Source organism: Mustela nigripes, chromosome 4 (genome assembly GCF_022355385.1).
Source record: "Mustela nigripes isolate SB6536 chromosome 4, MUSNIG.SB6536, whole genome shotgun sequence".
In the NCBI taxonomy this organism is placed as follows: domain Eukaryota; kingdom Metazoa; phylum Chordata; class Mammalia; order Carnivora; family Mustelidae; genus Mustela; species Mustela nigripes.
The window spans coordinates 151,397,282-151,423,810 of record NC_081560.1 but is presented as its reverse complement, the minus strand read 5'-3'; the positions used below and the strand labels follow the sequence as shown (position 1 = coordinate 151,423,810).

The 26,529-nt window shown below is 35.7% G+C and overlaps 1 protein-coding gene across 11 annotated transcripts in view; it reads right to left on the bottom strand.

Moving 5' to 3' along the window:
* Window positions 1-7,286: 7,286 nt before the first annotated feature.
* The window catches only part of MAPK8 (mitogen-activated protein kinase 8), a 99,483-nt gene continuing 80,240 nt past the window's right edge, over window positions 7,287-26,529 (bottom strand). For 9 of the 11 annotated variants that reach the window (XM_059397974.1, XM_059397975.1, XM_059397978.1 and 6 more), the window contains 7 exons: window positions 23,818-23,983; window positions 20,129-20,200; window positions 18,633-18,815; window positions 18,218-18,342; window positions 17,647-17,710; window positions 14,228-14,305; window positions 7,287-10,150 (listed from right to left, as the gene is read on the bottom strand). In XM_059397974.1, coding sequence (XP_059253957.1) covers window positions 10,005-10,150; window positions 14,228-14,305; window positions 17,647-17,710; window positions 18,218-18,342; window positions 18,633-18,815; window positions 20,129-20,200; window positions 23,818-23,983 — 834 coding nt within the window. In that variant the 3' untranslated portion in view covers window positions 7,287-10,004. Of the gene's footprint in view, window positions 10,156-14,227; window positions 14,306-17,646; window positions 17,711-18,217; window positions 18,343-18,632; window positions 18,816-20,128; window positions 20,201-20,567; window positions 20,640-23,817; window positions 23,984-26,529 lie in introns of all 11 variants that reach the window. The other 2 variants (XM_059397973.1, XM_059397982.1) reach the window with 2 other exon arrangements.

Below are 26,529 nucleotides of genomic sequence, written 5' to 3'. Positions count from 1 at the left end.
ATTCTTTCAAAGAACCAGCTCCTACTTTTGTTGATTTGTTCTATTTTTTTTTGGTTTCTATTTCATTGATTTCTGCTCTGATCTTTATGATTTCTCTTCTCCTGCTAGGCTTAGGGTATCTTTCTTGTTCTTTCTCCAGCTCCTTTAGGTGTAGGGTTAGGTTGTGTACCTGAGACCTTTCTTGTTTCTTGAGAAAGGCTTGTACCGCTATATATTTTCCTCTCAGGACTGCCTTTGTTGTGTCCCACAGATTTTGAACTGTTGTATTTTCATTATCATTTGTTTCCATGATTTTTTTCAATTCTTCTTTAATTTCCCAGTTGACCCATTCATTCTTTAGAAGGATGCTGTTTAGTCTCCATGTATTTGGGTTCTTTTCAAACTTCCTTTTGTGGTTGAGTTCTAGCTTTAGAGCATTGTGGTCTGAAAATATGCAGGGAATGATCCCAATCTTTTGATACCGGTTGAGTCATGATTTAGGACCGAGGATGTGATCTATTCTGGAGAATGTTCCATGTGCACTAGAGAAGAATGTGTATTCTGTTGCTTTGGGATGAAATGTTCTGAATATATCTGTGATGTCCATCTGGTCCAGTGTGTCGTTTAAGGCCTTTATTTCCATGCTGATCTTTTGCTTGGATGATCTGTCCATTTCAGTGAGGGGAGTGTTAACGTCACCTGCTATTATTGTATTATTGTTGATGTGTTTCTTTGATTTTGTTATTAATTGGTGTATATAGTTGGCTGCTCCCACGTTGGGGGCATAGATATTTAAAATTGTTAAATCTTCTTGTTGGACAGACCCTTTGAGTATGATATAGTGTCCTTCCTCATCTCTTATTATAGTCTTTGGCTTAAAATCTAATTGATCTGATATAAGGATTGCCACTCCTGCTTTCTTCTGATGTCCATTAGCATGGTAAATTCTTTTCCACCCCCTCACTTTAAATCTGGAGGTGTCTTCGGGCTTAAAATGAGTTTCTTGGAGGCAACATATAGATGGGTTTTGTTTTTTTATCCATTCTGATACCCTGTGTCTTTTGACAGGGGCATTTAGCCCATTAACATTCAGGGTAACTATTGAGAGATATGAATTTAGGGCCATTGTATTGCCTGTAAGGTGACTGTTACTGTATATGGTCTCTGTTCCTTTCTGATCTACCACTTATAGGCTCTCTCTTTGCTTAGAGGACCCCTTTCAAGATTTCCTGTAGAGCTGGTTTGGTGTTTGCAAATTCTTTCAGTTTTTGTTTGTCCTGGAAGCTTTTAATCTCTCCTTCTATTTTCAATGATAGCCTAGCTGGATATAGTATTCTTGGCTGCATGTTTTTCTCGTTTAGTGCTCTGAAAATATCATGCCAGCTCTTTCTGGCCTGCCAGGTCTCTGTGGATAAGTCAGCTGCCAATCTAATATTTTTACCATTGTATGTTACAGACTTCTTTTCCCGGGCTGCTTTCAGGATTTTCTCTTTGTCACTGAGACTTGTAAATTTTACTATTAGGTGATGGGGTGTGGGCCTATTCGTATTGATTTTGAGGGGCATTCTCTGAACCTCCTGAATTTTAATGCTCATTCCCTTTGCCATATTGGGGAAATTCTCCCCAATAATTCTCTCCAGTATACCTTCTGCTCCCCTCTCTCTTTCTTCTTCTTCTGGAATCCCAATTATTCTAATGTTGTTTCGTCTTATGGTGTCACTTATCTCTCGAATTCTCCCCTCGTGGTCCAGTAGCTGTTTGTCCCTCTTTTGCTCAGCTTCTTTATTCTCTGTCATTTGGGCATGCCTCTTTCTTGATGTTCCCTGTACCTCATCTGTGATTGCTCTTGGTGGAAAGTTGGATATTTATTTAGGTTTCTTTTCTTTTTTTTTTCTTTTTCTTTTTTTAAAGATTTTATTTGACAGAGATCACCAGTAGGCAGAGAGGCAGGCAGAGAGAGGGAAGCAGGCTCCCCGCTGAGCAGAGAGCCCGATGAGGGGCTCAATCCCAGGATCCTGGGATCATGACCTGAGCCGAAGGCAGAGGCCTTAATCCACTGAGCCACCCAGGAGCCTTCTATTTAGGTTTCTAAGGCAGGTGATAACGGACAGAGCGGGGAAGCATACCAGAATCATCTTGCGCACTTGTAAGAAAACCATCTCCTTCATCGTCTAATTCTGTATGAGAGTCACCTTTTCCCTCTAACCTCTTCTGAGAAAACAAGAGCCTCAGAGAGTTTAGGGAATTTGCTATAGGTAAGGCAACTAGTGAAGTCAGAATTCTACTTTAGTATCTGGCATTAGAGCCCATGCTCACATTACTACAGTAATTTCAGAGTGCTGTATATAGTTTCCTCATGACCCATTTTGAGGGCCATGAATATTGCATTTCAGAGGACAAAAATAGCATAGATGACAATAGGTTCTAGTCATTGGCTTACCCAGCCCCACATTTATTGAACACCTACCTCGAAGGCATTCTAGATAGAAGTCAAGACAGGTTCTTCCATCCAAGGACTTCCAGAGTGAAGCATCTTGAAGAGAAGCACAGAGGGTGCCCACACAGAACATTAAAAGGCCCACAATATATTGCTGTCTTACATCCTGTGGAAAAAAGTTGGGGAATGAGTGAACAAATGAATCAATGAGTTAACAAGCATGCACTGGGTATGTGAAAGAAAATGTCATGGCAGGGAAGGTTCATCAGAGAATTATCTGAGCTAATTCTTAAGCAGTAATGATTTAAAATAGGCAAATACAGGAGTAAGCAAAAGCTTGTGCACAGAGGATATACAATATATGCCACAGAGGAGGCTCCGCTGGAATGGGGTGAACAGCAGGAATGGTACATGAGACAGAACCAAAACAAAATGCTTAACTGTTCTAATTCTAAAAACAAAAAGCAAAACACAACAAAAAAACCCTATCGATTTTGAAGCATTTCTCTCAGGAATAATTCTTACCAACCACACAAAGACTGGGACTACATGGGATGGAAAAAGGACTTGAAGGTCAAGAGTCTACAAAAGTTCTCCTTTGCTCTTCAACATTTCTCTACATTAAACCATTTTTTAAAAAGATCTACTTATTTTACATTAAACCATTTCTATTCCTTTCCAAGATTATAGTCAGCAATTGCACTTGCTTACACTAATTATTTTTTTTTAAAGATTTTATTTGAGAGAGAGAGATCACAAGTGGGCAGAGAGGCAGGCAGAAACAGAGGGGGGAAGCAGGCTCCCTGATGAGCAGAGAGCCCGATGTGGGCTTGATCCCAGGACCTTGGAATTATGACCTGAGCTGAAGGCAGAGGCTTAACCCACTAAGCCATCCAGGCACTCCTACACTAATTATTTGTTTATAAAAGTACACAAAGTCATCATTATAGTAGCCCTGTGAGACCATCACCCATCCTCACGTGACAAACAAAGCAGCACCAGGCTCAACAAAACTGAGACTTGTCCAAGATGGCCCAAACTCTCCATCTGGAGCTCAGGCTAACCTGGAGTCACAGGATTCAGTAGGTCTCACCCTCTCTGGGGGTCCCTGGGACCCTGTCTCTTCAAGACACATGTGCTTTTAGCTCCTCCTTTTTGATCTGTTCTGGCTCCTCAGTCTATTTTTCTCAACACGTGTCATGATTCTATTTCCTGCCAACTTTACAAGAGTCCTCTTTACTGCTGCTTCACCACTCAACGTTTAGCAATCAGATCTATGCCCCCACCTATCCAGGTAACACTAAGCCTTACATATGTTATACCCGACAGGAATTCCCTTTTTCCTTCTATCCACAAAATAACACTAACGGAAATGGTTTATGAGCCATACAAGCAGATGACACAGACCACACAATGGAAGAAACTGGAGAGATATTCAATAAGGGAGATATTCCTTTTTTCCCCCACTCTGAAACATTTAAGTGGCAAGCTGATGTGTGTTCCATCATGGCCTCTTCAAACTATGATGTGCAAACTAGAAAATACACTATTGGATGTTACTTTCCCTGCACATCTTGTGTGCTGCCAAATCCTTAGAGCTCAGCCCCAAATGCTAATCTTTGCCATTTCACCTAGCTAATGGCAACCTGAGTCCTCTTTCTTCTATTCTCATTGTGCAAAAAGGACCTCAGCTCCCTCAGCTGAGCATCTTTGGCCTCCCAGTCACCAGACCTCCAGTCTAACCAGCTTGTTCCCACGACACATGTCCCTCCTAAAACAAAGGTCTGGTCACATTACTCTCTCTCACAAACTACAATTTCCTACTGCCTTTAAAATGAAGACAATTTCTCCAAATGTTTCAATTCTGATCCCCAACTTCTGACTTTATTCTCTTCATTCATGCTGGCCATTCCACATTCCTTGCCCACGAACCCACTTTTAAACCTCCTGTTTTTCTCTTAACTTGGGAATACTCTTCCATATACCCAGGCTCAAAAAATGCCTCCTCTGTAAAACCCTCCTTTCCTCTGACCAATCTCTCCCGGTGTTCCTTCAGCATGGTTCTTGTTCCTCCACACAACACTATTTCAATCAGGCTGACCAAACTGTCATCCATTTTTCTATCTTTCATTACCGTAACCCAGCTTCCAACAGAGGAACTTAGACACTGATGCATTCATCAACTGACAAAATTAAATGTTAGAATTCTAACATTAACAAAGCATATCTGAAGTGCTTTAATTTCAGAGTTCAAAGACATCCTGGTTCATTAATGGTAAAGCTAAAAAAATTTTTAAACGCTAATAATCAAATAGATTATTTACATGAAGTCAATGGACCTTTGAAGATACAATACTAAAATAAATGGAGTACCTAGCCTGGAAAGGATGAACTACTCCCATCTAATTTAGCATCACTAGGGTATTACAACTGGGTGGATATTGCCGCAACATTTTGATGTCTATTTTTGCCACCGTCTCTCCCTGGAGGCCTCTCCAATGACTGTGATAAAACAGAGTGAGTGCACGCACGAAGCTGGCAACCACATCAGCTGATGGAGAAGCAGTGATCAGGTAAAGACCTACCTCCGGTCCTCTCCGTTCCTCAGAGCAGGAGAGTCTGAGTGCATGTGAGGGTGGGGACAGCATGTATAAGATGGTTTTCTGGAGCATGCGGAGCAAGATAAAGGGGTGTAGTCCTGTAGAGACATCCTAGATGTATATAATGAGTGATCTTGATACTCACAGAGCAGTGCGGCCAGCACAAAGAGAATATACGCTTGGCAAAGGTGAAAACACACTCAAAGCTGAAATCCCAGTTTATTTTGAAATAGACCCTCTTTAAACTTATTTTGATTGAGTGGCCATGATGACTGTTCTCCCACATGGTTACCAAGAACTAGTAGGTTAAGGGCACTGAACAAAATTCCTTTTAGGTAAAGTTTCTCTGGAGATTTTAAACACAAAGAAAACCAAGACCAGACAAACCAGAAAACCAGGGTGATATTTTAGGCTCTTCCACTCTATATAAATCCCCAAATCTAAGGAGCCTTAGTACTACTTACCTCTTAATCCCAATCCACAGGAAATCTTGAAATTACCCAGAATTTTGTTTTCAATGAAAAAACTCTTAATTTCATATTTTTCATACCACTTTTTTCTTTTTTATTTAAAATATTATAACCAATTAACATACTAGGTAACAATGTTTACATTCCAGTGGTGCATGTTTAATGACTAGGGCATGAATGATTAAAAACCACAATAATTATCTCAGCATTCCCTACAAAGTGCCCCATTTTGTTTTGTCTAGAGGAGAAGGAGAGGGAATGGAAGACAGGGAAGGAACAGGAATGAGGAAGGAATGGTATCCTAGAGGGAGAAAAGCAAATGTCAATTATCTTATGTAGGTTTCCAGGTTTTAAAACCCGTTGAACAGGATAAACTGTAATGAGAAAATAGATGTCACAGTCCAGGTAGACAGCTAGTTCAGTTTAACTTCATCATTCAGCTAAAAGATTAAGAGCTTCTCAAAAATATACCAAATATCGGGCCTACAAAAGTAATTTATTTCTTCGTAAAATTTACTAAGATTTATTCCTTTTGTAAAATGTAAAGAATGGACTGGTATCACGAGCAGGTTTCTACTTATAAAAACAGACAATAATAATGTCCAACGAACACATCTAACACAATTTTCCAAGATATACAGTGAAAGATTTTCTATGTGAGTCTCTCTTACTGATGATGCAAGGTATATATTTTACACACTTATTGGTATTGTGTCGACACTGGCTATAAAGTATTTAACACACATTTATAATTCACACTCAGTAAAGAGCTTACAATAAGGGCAATAGCTTACTTGGGAAAGCATAGAAAATTAGTGTGAGGTAGTTTAATAAAAACCTAGTTTAATTTGTAAGTTATTGTGAGAATAGAACATTGTGCAAAACTAATCCACAGGTAATATTTCTCAGAAGTTTCAGGAACGAAGAGAATCTAAACTAGAAATGACCAGAAATTGCTACTCTTACAGGACTCTCCTTAGGAGCACTTAACTAAGAGCAGTTAGTTTGAAATTAATTAGGACTTTTGTTTTCCTTGTGAGTTTTCTAATCGTACCCCAAACTATACATTTCTGCTTCAATGCCCTTTACCTCTTCATCTTTCTTGCTATTAAGGAAAAATCAGTTTCCTCTGATTCAGGAAAAACCCAAGAGAGATCATAGAAATACAATGTACACTAACATGTAAAGGATATGGAGGCAACATTTCAGAGGGCTGCTAATGACAGAACAGTGGTGTTTGGTTTTTCTACTGAGAAGAGAAGTTTACTGGGGTCATGGGGCTTCATGCATTCACACTACAGCTAATGTGTGACTAAAGAACACTCACAAACAAACTACAACAGTATTTTTGAAAATAGACTATGTCTTTACCTCAAAATGTTGTGCAGGCTTGTGCCTAGGCAACACTGAGCAGGTATGTCTTCATATGTATAGCACATACTGGCCCACAGTATAAATCAAGTCTTATCTGTAACCCCAAAAACAGTTTTACTTGCCCACTGCTGATCTATCAGACACTGATGTCCTCTTCAGCCTCATCTTTTTAGACAAAACAGCAGGATTAACATGGAAGAGAATAATGAAAGGGCTTACAGGAAAGTTTACTGCTTTGCATACCATCAAGCTTCTCTGTACTATGAAGGGGGCTGTGTGGTAGCCCCCTCATTTGAAAGGCTGGCATTTCTCTTAGAAGTCTGGTGTAAAGCACTGTGCCTTGAACCAACCTGGAAGAGTGCATACCAGGAACGATCAACAGCCAAGGGTGTGTGACAAAATGAGAACTGTTCAGCAAACAGTATGAAAAGAGTTGAGATGCTCTATTTATGTATATTATAATTAAGCAATCCCAACAACACAATCATTTTACAAATGGTCAGTATACATTAGTAACAGAGTAGTAACCAGGAAGAACTGTGTAGAAAGAATTAGTGTCTCTTTCCTCCAAAGCTGAATAATAAAATAATATAAAGTTGTATAATAAATCTTAGTCAAAATAATTTTCTGACCGTAAGATCTGGGTATAACATATAATGTTGAAAAACCAAAGTTATAAGAGAAGCAAGGTGGCTTTACATAAGTACTGCTTGACAGAAATCTTACTTGTAATTTCTCTTAAAAAAAAAATCACACACAAATGTTTAAGATATTTTAAAGGTTCAAAAAAGCTTGTGAAATAAAAAGAACCAGTACATCTTTAGCTTAACAGATTTAAGAAACAAGGGAAAGTTGCATTTAGATATTGCATTTTAAAAACCTAGGGCACGCAACACTTAACAGACTTTCTTTTCAGGATAGAATTTGTTAAGTATTTTAGTTTACATTAAGAATTAATTCTACATTAAGAATTCCTTTTCTCTGAATCAACTGAAACATGCTGGTTGGCAAGGAGGAGCTGGCATTTACAACAAATGATACAAGAAGAACACCTGGTTTTCCTTTCTTAATCAAGTTCTCTAACAACAGAGATGGCTTACTACTATCAAACAGAAAATATGGGAAACTTCTGAAAGCATGTCAATTGTTAAAGTGCAACAGTGAAATAATCTATCCTAGGGAAAATAAAGCTGATTAACTGCCAAATACAAACTAAGTACACACTCATGCTCAAATTTCTGCTAAAAATCGTAAATCCAATTCTGTTTCTATACTTCAAGAGGTGTTATAGTCTCAAAATTCTAATTTGCTTAATAAAATTAATGCACCATGTTGTATGAATAGAAAAGGGATTGATAAAAAGGCTGACATCTTCAAGAAGCTAGAAATCATGACTTGAAACCGTCAAAAAGAAACCTGTTATTTCAAAGCATAGAAAAAGGCTAATGTATTTTAATCCTAAATATTGCACATTAACAATAACCTAAAATACCTAACTCAAAAGGAATCTTGCACTACATATACGAACAACATGCCAAGCGAACTTTCAGACACTGCATATTGAGATGCGCCAGTTCTGGCTCCTATTGGTCATGAATTCCCACGGGCTTTCTGCCTAGAACCTTGACACTTACTTAAGTATCCATTTCCCAGTTCATTATGTGAAATCCTTCTTGTTTAAAAAATAACAAAAGGTGCCTGGGGGCAATACAGAGAACTTGTATTTCAGAGATTATGAAACTTCAGTGACATTTCCTTAAGAAAAATTCAGTTGTGGAGAAAGAATTCTGCAGGTATAAAATGTAAACAGTTAACATACACTTGTCAGGAGCAGCGCCATTCTTACACTACTCAACATCCACATTGCATGTTTTATTGAAAATCAGGTATAAAAAAACAAAGACTCAGACTAAATAACCACCACTTATGCCTGCTCTGCTCAATGTGAAGAAACAGTCCTTAGAAAATGATATCCTATATATGGCTGTGTGCTACTATTTTCAGATGAACGGTAGGTATATTGCTCATTTGATACATCACCTCCAGAATTGAAGTAGGCTTTGGAACCTCCCAACAGTTAGTATAAATATGATTATGCTACAGGTAGAATCAAATGGCCAGAAAACACCTTGAGAACTGGTGCTCAACTGACTGACACTGTGAAAGGAAACCAGAAAGGTCCAAGGTCTGAGGGCCTGAGGCTGCAGGAAAGGGAAAGACCAGACTCAAGACCACTGCTGGGACCTACAGCCTGAGATTAACTCAGTGTATACAAAAACAGGCTCATAGCTAGTAGAAGTGAACCATCTGTTTATTTGCATTGAAATGTATTATTCATGAAGTATCCTCTTGACTTTATGTGATCATAAGCTTTGAGCATGCCACAGATTTGCAGAAAATACCATATTCTTTGAACTTTACTTTTGTTGTGTGCGGTTCGGGAATAAGACGGTGGTAGCAGACGCCCAGCATCTTCGAAGACATGCTCTGAGTTATACTGCCATTTAGATGATGGGGCCTTTGCCAAAAAACAATGTAGGGTACCTACCAATTGTTGTAATTAGGATTGGCAAGTAGCAAATATTGGAGGTTTTTTAATGCGTTCATCATTTACAGTAGTTATTCCTGAATACAACTGGCTACAGGTTATTTTCCCTCACTCCTCTGGGGTTATTTCATTGATAAGCACATAACCCTGAAGGATAGCATCATGAACAAAACATCTGAAATAAAATTCTAATAAAAAAAAACTATAAAAATCTTAAATAATTCATGATATAGGCAAGTCACCACATAATAGTTGTTTTGATAAACAAAATTTTACAAATTCAGTAAAAAAAAAAAAAAATCAGCAGCATAAGATAAAGCAAATATGCAAAAATTTTAAACCATGATAAAATAATTAGGTTTACATTATACAGTTAATTACAGCAAAATACAATACAGTTTTGTTGCTGTTTTAAAACACAACTTAAGTTTTAAATTACATCACTTGAAATTAAAAAAAATAAACTACTTTACTACAAAATGAATTCTACATTTTTGAAAAATCACTCAAAAATAAGACCACTGAATTGTTTTCAAAGTAGTTCTATCAATGACTAAATGACTCCCCATCCCCCCACCCCCCAAAGGCCCAAGTAGTCATCTACAGCAGCCCAGAGGTCCAGCTGATGCTTCTAGACTGCTGTCTGTATCTGAGGCCAAAGTCGGATCTGTTGACATTGAAGACACATCATTGACAGACGATGATGACGATGGATGCTGAGAGCCATTGATCACTGCTGCACCTGTGCTATGAGAAACAAAACAGCAAATCAGTTGCAGACAGAGTTGTACACTGAACTACCTATACTGTACTGGCTACCTCTCATGGTCAGTGGTCAATACCTTTTTTTCTCTTGGCTTTGAAAAGGCTCATCAGGTTGTGCGTGAATAATACTGGTAATACATGCAAAAGTGTCTGTACTGCATTTTGTCAGAGAGATCTCAAAGAGATACATGACCCAGAAAGTTAAAAACTACTGCCTTAATAAAAATGACTTATGTTATCTTCTCACTGTAAACTTCAAACAGTATTCTGGTACTTTTTTTTTTTTTTTTAAGATTTTATTTATTTGAGAGAGAGAGTGAGAGAGAGCATGAGAAGGAGAAGGGCCAGAGGGAGTGGAACAAGTAGACTCCCTGCTGAGCAGGGAGCCCAACTTGGGGCTCCATCCCAGGACCCTGACTTCAAATCCCAGGCTGAAGTCAAAGTCAAGACACTAATCCTACTGAATCACACAGGTGCCCCCTAGTCATCTTGTTTTAAAGCAAAAGCCAAGACAAAGGCTAAAATCATTTTAAAAGAAAGGGCCCCTTAGTTTAATTGTCCTGTTTTCTGTGAGGTTACATGACTTGGCAGGATCACTAAAATGCCTTAGGTAAACTCAAGTCTTGTTACTTTTACTCCAATACGTACTTGACAAGAGCAAATATGGATTTTTTAAACAGATAAAGTAGGAGAAGATGGTTTCCTTTACTGAAAGTATAGCTAACAAGCATCTCCTGAATTAGAAAAAAAAAAAAAAAAGGAACAGGAATATATAATCAATAGAGAAGTCCTTTCAAGGGGGCTGGGTTAGGAACAGGAGGGAATGTGGGGCGGGGGGAATATGTTAAAAGCGATTTATGTTCTAAGTGAGTACCTTTTTTTTTTTTTTGGTAAGTACTTCTCAAGTATGGGATCACTAAATAAGGGTCAGCGCAAATTTGAGTTTATTAAATAATGAAAGTTATACTGTAGTTCTTTAGAACATGTTTATGGAATAAAAGCAATGGTTTCCAAATTGAGAAGTAAGAATTTCTAGGGCTGCATTTGAGGCACTCAAAGATGCTAAAAACAAAGCCAGTGGAAATCTACTGCTCCAGAACCCAGCATTTCAGTGTTTGAAATTATACTACTATTTTAATGACGAACAACAGAATACTTTATCCTCTGAGAGCTTGTCTTCAAATGCAACAAGGAAATAGCCAGGGGCTTGGGAATATGCAAATCTTTAGGATGCTGGGGAGGGTGCTGGGAAACAGAAAATGGAAACATTAGGGACAGAGCAAGTGACACAAGGTCAAATGAACTAAAAAGCACACTGAGTATACTTCAGGCGTGACCCTCTACTTCAAATTCCATCCATAGGACACTACAGAATGTGCCTGTTCTGACTGAAGAGTTCACAATACAATGACTAGCTTCTAAGACTGGTAGTGAAATATTCAAATGGTAAAAAGGTTCCACCAAATATACATTTTCATGCCTCTATTCTTAATCCAAATTTTATTCAAACTTCTTAATTTGATAAAAATTAACTTTTATTTATTTTATTTTTAAAATTATTTTTAAAGTAATCTCTATCCCCAATGTGGGGCTTAAATTTACAACCCTGAGATCAAAAGACGCATGCCCTACCAAAGTGAGCCAGCTAGGTACCCCAAAAACTAACTTCTAAATGCATTAAGTGGTTAATTTTTATCTGAAAACCAAATTATCTATGAAAAGAAAAGTACTTGGTTTTTTTCCCCGAACTTTAAAGCCATCAAGTAAATTCTCAAATATTTGAATGGCAATAATAGGAAAAATGGTTAATTTCAGGTAGCTGGGTCATTTCCCTCTCAAGTAAGTCTCTACACCCTCAAAGGCAAGCAAACTCACTGCAGTATTATCCAAACCAAAATAAAAACAGTAAAGTGGGAAAAATAATATATTTCATTTTATTTATGTATTTGATTTTTAAAGATTTTATTTATTTGACAGAGAGAGAGAGAGCAAGACAGGGATCAAAAGCTGGGGGAGTGGGAGAGGGAGAAGTAGGCTTCCTGATGAGCAGGGAGCCCGATGCAGGCAGGACCCTGGGATCCTGACTTGAGCAGGCAGATGTTTAACCACTGAGCCACCCAGGCACTGTTCATTTTTAAAAATCAAGTTGAAATGGCATTGTGATTCTTTGATATTCTAATTTGTCAAACACTTTCTTCTGTTTTTACATATAATCAACTGAATATTTTTATTACAGCTTGATTCACTAACAGTTTTCTCTGCACCCTATAACTGAGAATACAGAAAATGTCTAGAAACCTATAATCCTGTCCTTTCCACTTATTTTATAACCACAATCCAGTGTCAAGAACCAATTTCTTTAAATAAATTAAGAACAGATACAACTGCTCTATCTCATGAAATTAAGTTTATTCAAACATTCAACACTTCAGATATACCACTCATTGGGATAGGATTCTGAAGTATAAAAGTCTCCAAATAATGGACTTTTCAAAACCCACTTGAATCTCCAACATGAATAATTTACTTATGCTACTACTATACATCAATACAATGCCAATTAATTTTGCTATTAAAGCATTTATAAATAGCTTTTGTTACAACTATATTGTAGGTAAAAGCTGTCAAAATTAATTTATATTTTCAATAGAATCTATATTATAATTTGGAAAACTCAATCCTGATCAAAGATTTAAAAAAATAATTTAAAACCCATAAATAAAACAAAAAATGTTATAAAAAGCCACAGAAATTATTTAAACAAATGTTTACAGTACAGCAGAATGGGCATTTGAAACTATAGTTAAAAACTGTACCCCCAGGATCTTTTTTTTTTTTTAAATGTAGAAGAGTTTTAGAGGGATGATTAAAATGTTATTGTTTTACTCAAATTCAAGACTATCTGTCAAATACTACTTGGCCTTCAAGGTTCAATTCAAATTTCATCTCTTTCTAAAGCTGCCCTAATGTCTGTAGCCAAGGGTCTGCTGTCAGCCAAAGACCATATGAGATGCTGGAAAAATCATGCCTTCTGAAGTTACTGGTAAACATGGCTTCAAGTAGTAGCTTTTTTTTTTACATATTTGTAATTTTATATTCATTTACTTTTTCTGAACTTTAGTTTCCTCATCTGTAAAATGTGCACAATAATCCTTTCCCTGAGGCCTTAGGTAAGGTTTGAATGAAATAAAGTACATAAACCACCAGTGCCTGTCGTGTAGTATGCACTTAATATATACAAGTTACCTACCATTTAACTTTTCCCCCAATGCTTTATGCTTTCATAAGTGTTAACTCCTGCAAACCAATTTTCTTCTTAGATATGGAACGATTTTTTTTTTTTCAAGATTTTATTTGAGAGAGAGAGCATCAGAGAGGGAAGGTCAGAGGAAGAAGCAGACTCCCTGCTGAGCTGGGAGCCAAAAGCAGCAGTACTCCACCTGGGATTCCAGGATCAGGATCTGAGCCAAAGGCAGTTGCTTTACCAACTGAGCCACCAAGGCACCCTATGGAATGATTTCTAATGGCAGTTTTACTGTTACTGCCTTAATTTAGCAAATCAAAAATACCAAAATGAGAAAGATGGTAACTTAGTATCACATGTACCAGATTCTTCAATGAAACCTCAGTTCATCCAAAGTAAAGACTATTAAAATCCTGGTAAGTATACTGAATTGTGAAAAAATTCTTCTTTAAAGATAACAATGCCAATAGAAAAAGGTTTTAAATTCCTCTTCTTTAGTGGAATGTCAGTATTATAGAAAAGATGTACATTTTATGAAATCAGTTACCAATATGTTAGTATGATGTATTGGTATAACATACCAGTGCTATAACATACCAGTGCTTGGTATTAAGTACCAGTGCTTTCAGATTTAACTACCCAAATTGTATTCCCTATACTTCTTAAAGTTTGAACAAGAACAGTGGTAGAAATGGGAAAAACTGAAGGATTCATGCAACTGAAGATTACAACAGAAGAAGTAAACTGCAACTGAAGATTACAACAGAAGAAGTAAACTGCAACCTTAACCAAGCTTATATTGTAACCAACCTAAAGGAGAGGGCTGTCCCCTTATAACTCCATTCTTGGTTCTCTCCTCCAAGTCCATAACTTCTTTGTATATCAACTCTGAAAAAGAAGTGAATAAAGACAAACTTTTCAAAGTCTGAGAGCCAACCTCAGATACTTATGTTTTAAGTAAAACATTTTTACACACATTAACTATAACAGTGTTCTTTCAATGGCAAAGAGTCCCTTAAGTGTCAGTATAAGATTCAAAGGTATTAGTAATAATTCCTTGATCCAGAACTGTGAACTATACTAAAAGAAACAAAATCTCTGCTGTAACTAATGTTTCTGAAGTTGGATTAAGGATAGCACTGGGGTTAGAAGCCTTATCTTTTTTTACTCCACCAGCATTTTGTACTATACCATATCATCCTACACATCATACTACAAATGCTCAATTCTGTGAGGCCTTGAATCATGTTTTTCTTATTCACATCTATTTCCTGAGCTGTGGCATAGTACATTAGGTGCTTATCCAGATATCTGTTAAAAGATTTAAATGTGAGCATGTATGGAAGTTTATTCGATCAGAATGGAATATAAATACATTTTTATTTTTTAAAAAAGCAGGTAGCTATCCTCCAAATCCTTTTGATTTGAAGCATGACATGCTATCACAGTCAAGAAGATTTCTCCATGGAAATCTATTGTTTTTTTTAAAACTAGACTTCTGTACTTCTTACTACTCCAACTGAAGAGATAGCAGATGCTGTCCTGAGGCTATATGTGCCTCCTGCCCTGTGTTCTTCTATGTCAAGTATGATGCACCTTGGGAGTCTGAATGTATACTTCAGAAGAACCTTCTAGTGGATGTTACATCACCATTATTCATCTTTGGGTCATGGAATCCTGTGAGAAGTACTTAAGAGCAATGAACCCTCTTCTAAGAAAAATGTACAAGCAGAACATGTTCAAAGAACTTGAAGGCATTTAATTTCTTAAATTAAACTGATAAAGAATCTAATTATAAAGTAAAATAAGTGGACATATAGATATGAAAAAGAGCTAAAGACAGCTAAGTTTAATTGCTATGGTAATCTTTTTGGTCTTAGAAGGAGAAAAATAAGGAAAAAATGGAAGATGCTTTTCTTGAAAGAAACAAAAAGGAATGATAAATATTTCAAATAGGAGGATTTTTAGGGCGCCTGGGTGGCTCAGTGGGTTAAAGCCTCTGCCTTCAGCTCAGGTCATGATCCCAGGGTCGTGGGATCGAGTCCCACATCGGGCTCTCTGCTCGGCGGGCAGTCTGCTTCCTCCTCTCTCTCTGCCTACTTGTGATATCTATCTGTCAAATAAATAAATAAAATCTTAAAAAAAAAATAGGAGGATTTTTTTTTTTTTAAAGAGAAAACAACACCTGTTTGTGAAAAGGTATTAGGGCATAGGAACCAAAGCTAATCAGGAGTACTAACTAGGCAAAGCACAAGTTAATGGTTCTGGCAATGGGCTTTCCTTTTTGTTATAATGCTAAAACTCTTAAGCAGATCTTAAACAAAAGGCAGTTTGTGGGGAATTGAACTTCACTTGGACTAGGAGAAAAAGATAGAAAATAAAGGTAAACATGTTTAGAGTAATAAAAAATCAGATACATCTTTACACACAAACAAAAATACAGCTGACTGCTGAGCAACACAGGTTTGAAATGCATGGGTCCACTGATATGTGGATTTTTTTTCAATGAATATACATACAGTACTGTAAATGCATTTTGTCTTCTGACTTTCTTAATTTTTTTCCCTAGCTTACTTTATTGTAAGAATGCAGTATATAATATAAATAATGTAAAAAATATGTGTTAATCAACTATGTTATTAGTAAAGCTTTCCGAAAACAGCAGATTAGCAGTTGTTTTGGGGTAGTCAAAAGTTGTATGTGAATTTTCAACTGTGTGTGAGTCAGCACCCCAACCCCTGTGTTGATGGGTCAACTATACTATGCTTCACTAATTTTAAGATGCACTTTTTCTAGTTTAATAGCTATGAAATGGAGTTAATTTTATAATCAATGATGCAGTGCAAATGCCAGTGTTTTCTCTTAGAGGTATAATTATGTGTTTTACGATTGGTGGCCTATTAAGATTACAAGAAACACATAAACGTCAATTGCAAATATAATGATGCATAAAAATATCAGGTAAGATATTTTAATACATACTTTGGTCCACAATTATATCCTTGTACATTACTTATTACATATACAGATGTACTAGGTTCTACTCAATTCTATCATTCTGGTGAGGTCTATAGAGTCTAACTTTATGTTTCCCAAAAGTTAACTCAGAGAAAACTAATCTTGGTTATTCCTAAGAAAAAAGAATCAAAATCCTTCTTCCCAAACAGATTCACAGATGGAACACTTGTTCAGGTTTATACCTCCCCACGACCTTTAGCCTTTCCAACTATTTAGCTACTTAAGCTCTTAATAACATGTCTCCATTTTAAGATCAGGTAAAGAAAGGATCAAGCGACCTGTCCAAAGTCACGTAGCTAAAAGTGGTCAAATTACTAAATGACAACAAATCAAAAGGAAGTAAACAGGATCTAAAATTGCCTGTCTCAATGATCAAGTGATTGTCTGCCTCAATGATCCAGTGAATCTTCTAAAGAAAGAAATATTTTAACATTTCTATAACAGTGCAATATTAATGTTTACCCACATTCTCAAAGTAGAACTACTATATTAGATCCACAAAGATTAAAAATTAACTCATTCTGTTGGTGAGAGTGGGGGTAAAACAGACATTCCTACACAATGCTGACAGAAATATAAACTGCTATAATTTCTTTGGAGAGTAATCTGGAAATACTTGAAAAAAATCCTGGTTTAGCAAATCTCCTTGTAGGATTTTTCTTACAGACATGTTATTTATTACATGTGCACAAGAAGACTGCAGAGTTGTCTGTAACAACAATAGACAGGACAGAACTTAAAGCTCTTCAAGAGGGAGTGAATACAGAAATTATGACACAGCCATCAACAGAATACTAACCAGCTATTAGACCAAATGAGCCAGATATGCGGGGCAAGATGGAACAATCTCAAAGATAAATGATTATATCAACAAAGTAAGTGTGCACAGTATACAGCCATTTGTGATTAACACAGGGTGGGAGAGGAAAAGAGGGAGAAACCAAACACAAGTTTGTATATCTGTATACTATGGAAGAATGTAAATATTCTAGAAAGCATCAAATGTGCTGTGGTGGGAAACCTGAGAGATGCAGATTAAGTCAGGGACAGAGGAGACTTACTTTCTACTTCTGTAAAAATGTTAATAATCTTTTAACCAAATATCAGTTATGAATAATAGAAAGTATTTTTAATTTCCTTAACATGAATAAATCAACATAAAGATCCATAAGCTCTTCTAGTTTCATCTCTGAGAATCTGGTGAATGTTACCTTTCCATTCTTCTATTGTATGTTCCCTTTCATCTAACTGCTTGTCAGGTATCTTTGGTGGTGGCTGAAAAACACAAGGCAACGATAACTGAGTCAGTTTATTGGGAGTATATAAATTCTTTATAATTATTTGAATTATTAGCCAGAGAGAGACTTTAAAAAATACATCATTAGACCAACACTGACCAATCATCAACAATCTTCTTACACGGAGACTAGTTTTGGATGACATTTCATGGCAGGAAAAAAGATGTTTAACTTTTCCTTTTCTTCTAGTTTTTGAAATTGTCACATTTATATCACAGAATTGTGTAATGCTTTGGACACAAAAGTTTTCCCAAAGTGCTCAACATTCTAGCACATCACGTACTAAAGCAAAAAGATAAGAAACAGTGGGATCTAACTTTATTTTGTGTGGGGGGTGCTTGGATATGCTCATTAACTTAAGATGCTATTCATGCAAAATCAGAAAAACACCACAACCATTTATGTATAGTTTTAAAATTAAAAAGTGTCCTCCAAACCTATCTTTAATTCAATATATTCTTCAAACATTAAGAAAAGAACTTACAGCTTCTGCTTCAGAAGGATCATACCAGACATTGATATATGGGTGCTGGAGAGCTTCATCTACAGAAATCCTTTTAGATGCATCAATTACCAGCATTTTGGATAACAAATCCCTTGCCTGACTGGCTGTAAAAATAATGATGTTAATGTACATGTATTTCATAAAAGTTTTTAAATAAATTTTAGAAACTTGAAACTATCATTTATCAAAAAGTGTATGTTTTAAAAAGAATAGATTTTACTATAAAATCGTGCATATGATCAAAAAAAATAAAATAAAATAACAGAAAAAATGAACTAAAACCATCCACTTTGTTCCCCCACCCAGAGAGAGCACTGGGTTATATCCCGTAAGAATATAAATACACACACACACACCTCAAATGGGACTAAATATACATATTTATAAAAAGTACCTTTAAGTTTGTTGTGTTCTGAGTCAGCTGGGAAAAGTACATCGGGGAAGAGTTTCTCAAAGCTATATCCAGCATATTTAGGTCTGTTTTCAACATAAGTCCTTACTGTTGGCTGTAGTTTCTTCATGAATTCAGGGCATGGTGTTCCAAGCTGTTCAATAACTTTATTCCACTGATCAATATCTAATATCAAGTAGCTAAGAAAAATATTCTGTATCTAATGTTCAACACATTAGCCATAGCTATATTAAAATAACAAGAAAATGGCAATTTAAAAAATCCTAAGAAAGAATGTGGCAGTTATAAATCTATCTTATAGCCACTTTGTAAAAGGCAATGACTGTAGATAGAAAGGATCAATAAATAAGCTTTGTTAACCTTACTGTATGTGTATAACTACTAATACTGATTTCCATTAAAAGAGAAGCTTAAACCCACAAATTCTAAATACAAATGATAAGTGACTCAAGGAATAAAGATAATTACTACCCACAGGACTCTAAATTTAAACTGTACACAATTCTAGAATACCAAATCTATCTTTTTTTCCAGCTTATCAGAAAATGTAAATGCATTTCCTGGAGGATAAGAAATTATAATCGGTCCTACTTTTTTTGTTTTTTGCACTAACAGAAAATAACCAGTAGCAATAAAAATGATGGCTTTAACAAAAGTGGCATTTTCTTTTACCATTCTTTGTTTAGCTTATGTTAATTAAAATGTTTTTAAAGCTCTAAACTTAAGACAATGAGACTGCATTTTGGTAAGTCGTGAGGTTAAGATTCTCTGGTCTTTTTCATCCTAGTCTTTATAGTTCAAGTCCTTTGTGCAGACTAACTCAAACTTTATTATTATAACCCAGTAAGTATGGCTTTTCCCATTCCTCCTCCTACAACAATTCTAAGTATTACTAACTGATAAACACATAACAGATCACTGTTAATAGAAATACTAAAACTAGTCTGATGAACAAAAAGAATGGATCCAAATCTACTCACCACAATATAAAACTATTACTGCTAAAATTCTCAGATGAAAAAAATCAGTATGTTATGTTGAGCAATGAGACAACAACCAAAAGCCACAAAACACATAGGACATTAACAAAAGAGGAGGTGGCTGGGGGAACAAAAGGATGAACAGAAGCAAAAAACAAGTCTAAAATTCATATTAAATCCTAAGTACTTCTAGACTTACTCAAGTGTATAATTATTAGAATTTTTAATGCAAGCCATGATTTTTGATTTAGGTTAAATAATCAACTCAAAGCCAGCAAATAATTGTGGATAATTAACTTGAGCAGTTGTCAGAATTAACATATAAAACAATAAATGAGGGAAAGGAAAGTCTATGTCAAATAGCAGGTGGTATTTTGAAAGAGTAATTTAACAATATTTTATTATTAGGGAGCGACAAAACATTATACCTGACCAAGCTGAAGAGCTATCATACATTTGACCTTTAGAAACTACATTTTAGGCCAAAGATAAGGATACGATCTGTACCTGGGAACAAAACACCACCTTTGATCATTTCTCCCATGATGCACCCAACTGACCAAATGTCAACTGAAAACAAAATGCAATGACATTAACATAAAGATTTTGGTTAAAATTAAAAAAAAAAAAAAATTTAAACATTAAAAAAAATCACATACACCATGTATACTTTAAAATTATAGAAAGCAGTATAAAATAAAAATGAATGACAGAGAATGTGCTCTAACTACCAGCAGAGACTGTATGTCCTACTGCCAGATGCAGCCTACAGATAGTTCGGCTTCTTGTCTCAACAATTTTTGAACTATAACAGACACAAACTTTATATTTGTTTAAAGAAACCCATATGTATGAGTGTACTATATTTATTTTCATTAGAAAACATAAGGAAGTTCATCACCTAACTAATTTAACTGCTGCAGCAGCACAAGGATACAGTCCCTTCCTGGAAAGAGGATTTTGTGGCAAACCATTTCTCCCATAATGCACCCCACAGACCATAAATCCACTATATGTTTGCAGCACAAAAGAAGGAAAAGCAAAGCAAAACGTCATTAAAATCAAAGAAGCATAATATGACTACATATATAAAAACTGCAAAACATCACAAAAAGAAAAAAGTGATTTTAATTTTAGCTAATGGAATAATTTAAAACACAAAATATTTTTCAAAAGGCTTTGACTCACAAAAGCAAATGTGAAGTATATAGCCTTTTAACTACATATCTAATTTTAAAGTGAGAGCTATGCACAGAAATCACATAATTGATAAACTTACACATTTTGTCTCTAAAAATTGTTTATAAAATATGAAACAGAACTGAATACATCTTTGCAAATAAGGCTGAAAATGAACATGAGGTGGCAAAATTTAAAGTTATTTAAATACTATTCTGAAGTTCAACTGTGCATTATACTCTCTCTTTAAGTCAAATTAAAAAAAAAAAGCATGAGCAGAAATAATCTAGTATATTAAAATATTTAACAGAAAAATGTGTTTCTATGAGTCATTACAGTTAAAAAGTTAATTAAAAGCTCTTCAGAAATCTTCAAACTGGATTTCAAACTGGATAATTTTATTTGAAAAGTCCTATGTTTATTCTGAATTAAAAGTTACTGTTTTCTTGGCAATGTCATGGTACTTTTACCCTATTATCCCAAAAGGAACAAGTGCATAAAGAATGAACAATCAATGAAGAAAACTTTGTTTTCTTAAAATTGTATATGTTTTCCACCTAAGGGTTTCTAAACCCATAAAACCAAACTGTTTTAAGAAGTTAGTTTTCATTGGATTTAATATTTTCCACAGATTTATTACCTAAAAAGGTCTCCTCATTGACCTACTAACCCTCATCAACTTTTAATGGGAGCTGTAATCAATGCTGAAAAGAATCTGCTAGACCAAAAAAAAAAAAAGGGGGGGGCAATTTGGAGATCTCCACTTGGTTCATTAATATACCCTCACATTTTACATCTCTGGTTTGAAAATTTGGTTTAAAAAAAAAAAGAGGAGGAGGTAGTTAGATTCATTGTGGTGATCACTTCATAATGTATATGATAACCTGAATCACTATGATGTACACTTGAAACTAACAATAACATTATATGCTTATTCTATACTTCAATTTAAAAAAAAAGAGTAGGTGGTTGCAGTTTAATAGAAGAGGGGAAGAATAAGCAAATTAAAAAGAAAGCCTTAGAAACTTGCATTTGTTTTTGAAGTTTCTAGGTACTGTTTAAGAGCAAAAGAAGAAAGGTGAAGAAGTGTGTGTTAGGGAGAGGTGCCCATGCTGGTGGACTTATGAAATCAGAAGTCTGTACTTTCTAATAAAGTTATCATAAAGAGACTGCCAGCCCATTAAACAATCTTAGTAACAAAGGTGGCAATAAATTTTGGAAATCCTGTAGAACTAAAGTTTCTTTAAAATTTCTTATTAAAATTCATATGAATCTACATGATTCAACTTTTAAGAATAAAATTCTAGAGTAAAAGGTAATACTCATAAACCAGTTCAGAGAACAACTCTCTTCCAGGGTTTTGATTTTTGGACTAAATCTACCACAGTAAATTTCCCCTATAGATTTCAGAGAACGACAAACTTTAAATATCCAGAACAAAATTTATGTAGGTAACCTTAAGAAAAACATTTTTTTAAACAAATTTCAAAAGTTCCAAGCATGAGAAGATATTGTCTGGGTTAGTGAAAACTTTCTCAAAATATGGTGTAACTGATTCAAACACAAAACCAGCTTTAAATGGCCTAACTGCTTACTCTATTAGTTTAAATATATTCCATTGTATTACAGTTTGCAAAAAGCTTTATGGTAGCTTGCAATAAAAGACAAAGTTGTTAAAACAAGTGGGGGTGGGATGTTACTGAAAGAAGAAGTTCTAATGTTTAACCTTACTGTTTCCTGAAGCAAAAACGGGCAATAAAGTGATCTATACAATTCCTATCTAAGAGAGGAAAGCATGTCACTTCTTTATATGATAGTTTGCCTTGGTGCTAATTTCTGGTAGGAAGCTTTCTCCAAGATCACATTTATAGGACACTGAGTGACACAGTATCTGTGACAATTGATAGCTTTATAGCAAATGCAAAAGCAATCTTCATGATGGTGACTGGAAGTCTCATTTCTCAAAAGAAAAGCGTCTAATGCTAAATCTGACTCACTGAATTCTAAGGTATAAAACAATTTTAGAAAGTAAGAAAACAACAGCATGTTAAAGAAAAGAATAATCATAAATAAAGTATTTGTTTTTAATTAATTCAGAAAAGCAAAGGAAATTAAGCTAAAATCCTCAGTTCAATGCTGTCTTAAAAAACACATCTTGAAGACTGAAGTAATAGTTTCTTGATTCAAAGTGAACCACTGTTTCAGATTCCTTGCTAAAAAGCACACCTAAGGTCCTATTCTAGGGAGTACTTTGGATGAAATTACCACATTTCAAAAGTTATAGTTTAAGTCCATAATAATCCTGTATAGATTTATATATATCCTAAATATCTGAGATTCAACAAAACTCCTTACATTACATGTATGTACACACATATATAGAACATTTTTAAAAATACGTGAATACATGCTTGATAATTTTCTTCAACCTTGATTCTAATGCTGAAATATTTAATTGAATATACCCATATAAAATAATGCCATCTCTGTAAGGTGGGACACAGGCTTTGATGAAATAGTTTCTTTTGAAAGATCACCTTAATTATCTCATCAGCTCTGCAGAATGGCCTCACTGTAGCTCCTAAAGTTTATACTAAGTGTTAAAACTTTAGTTTCGTAAGGTTGGAGGTATGTTCAAATATCACTAATGCAAAGTAGGATTATACTAAAGATAAACTGTCAGTACACCATATACTTCCTTGAGCCCCTGTTAGAAATACTCATTTTCAAGTTATAGGCAAGTGAACAGCATACGGCATATATTATTTTAGGAGCCATAGCAATATATCCTTTATCCAGTTGTAGTATTGATAGTTATATACTTATGTTTAAATAAACAGGGGCCCCAACTTTTTCCAAAGATTTATAACAAAATTTATAGTTACTTTCAAACTTTTGATAAACATTTCAGTGATACATTTAACTTCTATACACTTCAGCTTAAATATTTACACAAGAAATCTGATAAAAGCAAAAAACAGTATTTCAAGTAAATAGTGTTTGCTGACCGTTTTCTTTGTAGCCCATCCCTAGGATGACCTCAGGTGCTCTGTAGTAGCGAGTCACTACGTAAGGTGTCATCATAAAACTAGTTCCTGCAGTCCTGGCCAGTCCAAAGTCAAGAATCTTCAAAGTGCAGTCTGATTTTACCACGATATTACTGGGCTTTAAGTCCTTCAAAATATTAAAGACAGAAAGTGACTGCTATGATATATACAAACATTTTACAGTTCACAAGTTATTAGATCACTTTTCAAAAAAAAAAAGATTTTATTTATTTATTTGACAGACAGGGAGTGAGTGAGTGAGGACGGGCCGGGCCAGAGGGAGAGAGAGAATCTCAAGGAGACTTCTTACTGAGCGGGGAGCCTGACATGGGGCTCCATATCATGACCCTGAGATCATGACCTGAACTGAAATCAAGACTCGGACATTTAACCCACTGAGTCACCCAGGTGTCCTATTATTAGATCACTTGTAAAACAATTCCTGATAACTACTGTAATTTCTCTCATTATAATTAACATTACTACTCAGATTCATCATAACAGGCAATTCTGAAAAACTAGCTTCATGGCATTTTTCACTTATGAATACATACATACATACTAGAGAATTTGTAATGTTTTATTTTCTAGAAATTGTGATTAGCTAGAAATTATCAATGAAGTGCAATAAAAGCAATTTGTAAGGCATTTCGAAGTTATTATAATAAAAAGAGAATCGTTAAGTTAGCATTTATGCTCACTTGTGTACTAAATTACCAGATTTTTAAAAAATCTCATTTTTAGGGCAGCCCAGGTGGCTCAGTTGGTTGAGTGCCCAACTCTTACTAATTTCGGCTCAGCTCACGATCTCAGGGTCATGGGTTCCAGCCTGTTGGATCTGCACTCAGCAGGGAGTCTCCTTGAGATTCTCCCTCTCCCTCTGCCCTTCCCTCTGCTAGCGTGTTCTCTCTCTCTCAAATAAATATAATCTTTAAAAAAATGAGATTTTTTACAGAATATATTATCTCAGCAAAGTAACACAGCCTGTTCAAGAATTACATATTGCAAGCTTTGATACCACTTCAGTGTCTACTGTGATGGGTAAAGATTAATGGCTCTTTATACTATTGCATTCTAGCCTAGAAATAAGATTCCAACCTTAAATACTTTATTTTGGAAAGGATAAGAGCACAATACAATGTTTTTTAGAAATATTTTTTATCAAGAAAAAAGTTAAAAAAGTGCTTCAAAAATATTGCCTGAAATTCATCTTTGTATAACAATCTATACCTTTCTACAGATGTTACTAACATTACTAATTATATATGAGAAGACTCAGTGAATTTGTATAAATCTGTGGCAGAGGAAGTAGAACTAACTTAATATTCCAACTTCTCCCCCATACATACATACATACATATAGCTTCCTTTACATGCAAGGCCCAACTGTGACTAGTTCTAGTCAAAAGGATGGAATGGGAGCAAAGAATAGAAGGGCCATGCACAACATCCTGTCATCTCTTCCCCTGATTTATTGATTAGTACCATTCCAGGTGGACCAGGTGGACCATTCCGTCAGCTGAGGTTGTTGAGTACCTAAGTAAGGCAGAATGCTTTCCCCACCATGATCTGCCCTGGACACACAGTATGGAAAATAAACCTTAGTTGTGTTAAGCTACTGTGAATTTAGGGTTTGTCACCTTGGCATAGCCTAGTGGTAACACTGTAATTTATAATAAGAAATACATATTTGGTCTTTGTCCCAACTACTGGCACAGAGCTCCTAAAACCCTTAGAATTATCTAAAAGGTAAGAGCAAAAAAGATGAAAGGAGGGCCTTTTGTTATTCATGAGAAGTCCCTTTCCGGGCACCTGGGTGGCTCAGTCAGTTGAACACAGGACTTGATTTTGGCTCAGGTCATGGATGATCTTAGAGTTGTGAGACGGAGCCCCACATGTCTGGCTCCAAAAGATTCTCTCTCACTTCCTCTGCATCACTCCCTCTCTCATCCCTGTACTCCTGCTCTTTAAAAAAAAAAAAAAAAAAAAAAAAAAAAAAAGTCCCTTTTGACCATACAGGAGTTTATGATAATGAGGTCTTTTGTAAAGTTCCAAAGGATGGGGGCTGGTTGTGGGGGTGGGGAAGACAACAAAGTAATTAAAGGGTTGGAACTTCTAGCATTTCTTAGCCCACAACTCCAAGGAGGGAAGAGGGCTAAAGCCTAAGTTCCATCATCAAAGGCCAATGATTTAATCAATTGTGCCAGGTAATGAAGTCTGCATAAAAAAACAAAAGGACTGGTAAGGAGAACTTGTAGTTTGCTGAACATGTAAAGTGCTGGGAGACTGGTACACCCAGAGAGGGCATGGAAGCAGTTCCCCTTCCCACATTTACCTTGCCCAATACCTCTCTCCATGTGGCTGTTTTTGAGTTATGTCCTTTGTAACAAACTGGTAATCTAGTAAGTAAAATGTTTTCCTGATTTCTGTGAACCACTCTAGTAAATTAATTGAGCCTGAGGAGGGGGGTTTTTGCAAACCTCTGAATTCCAGCCAGTAGGTCAGAACCACAGGTAACAACCTGGGTTTGAGATTGGCATCTGAACAGCCAGCACTTGTAGGACTGATCCCTCAACCTGTTGGATCTGATGCTATTTCCAGGTAGGTAATATCAGGATTGAGTTAAAATACAAGACACCCAGCTTGTGTCCAGAGAACCTGGACTTGCTTGTG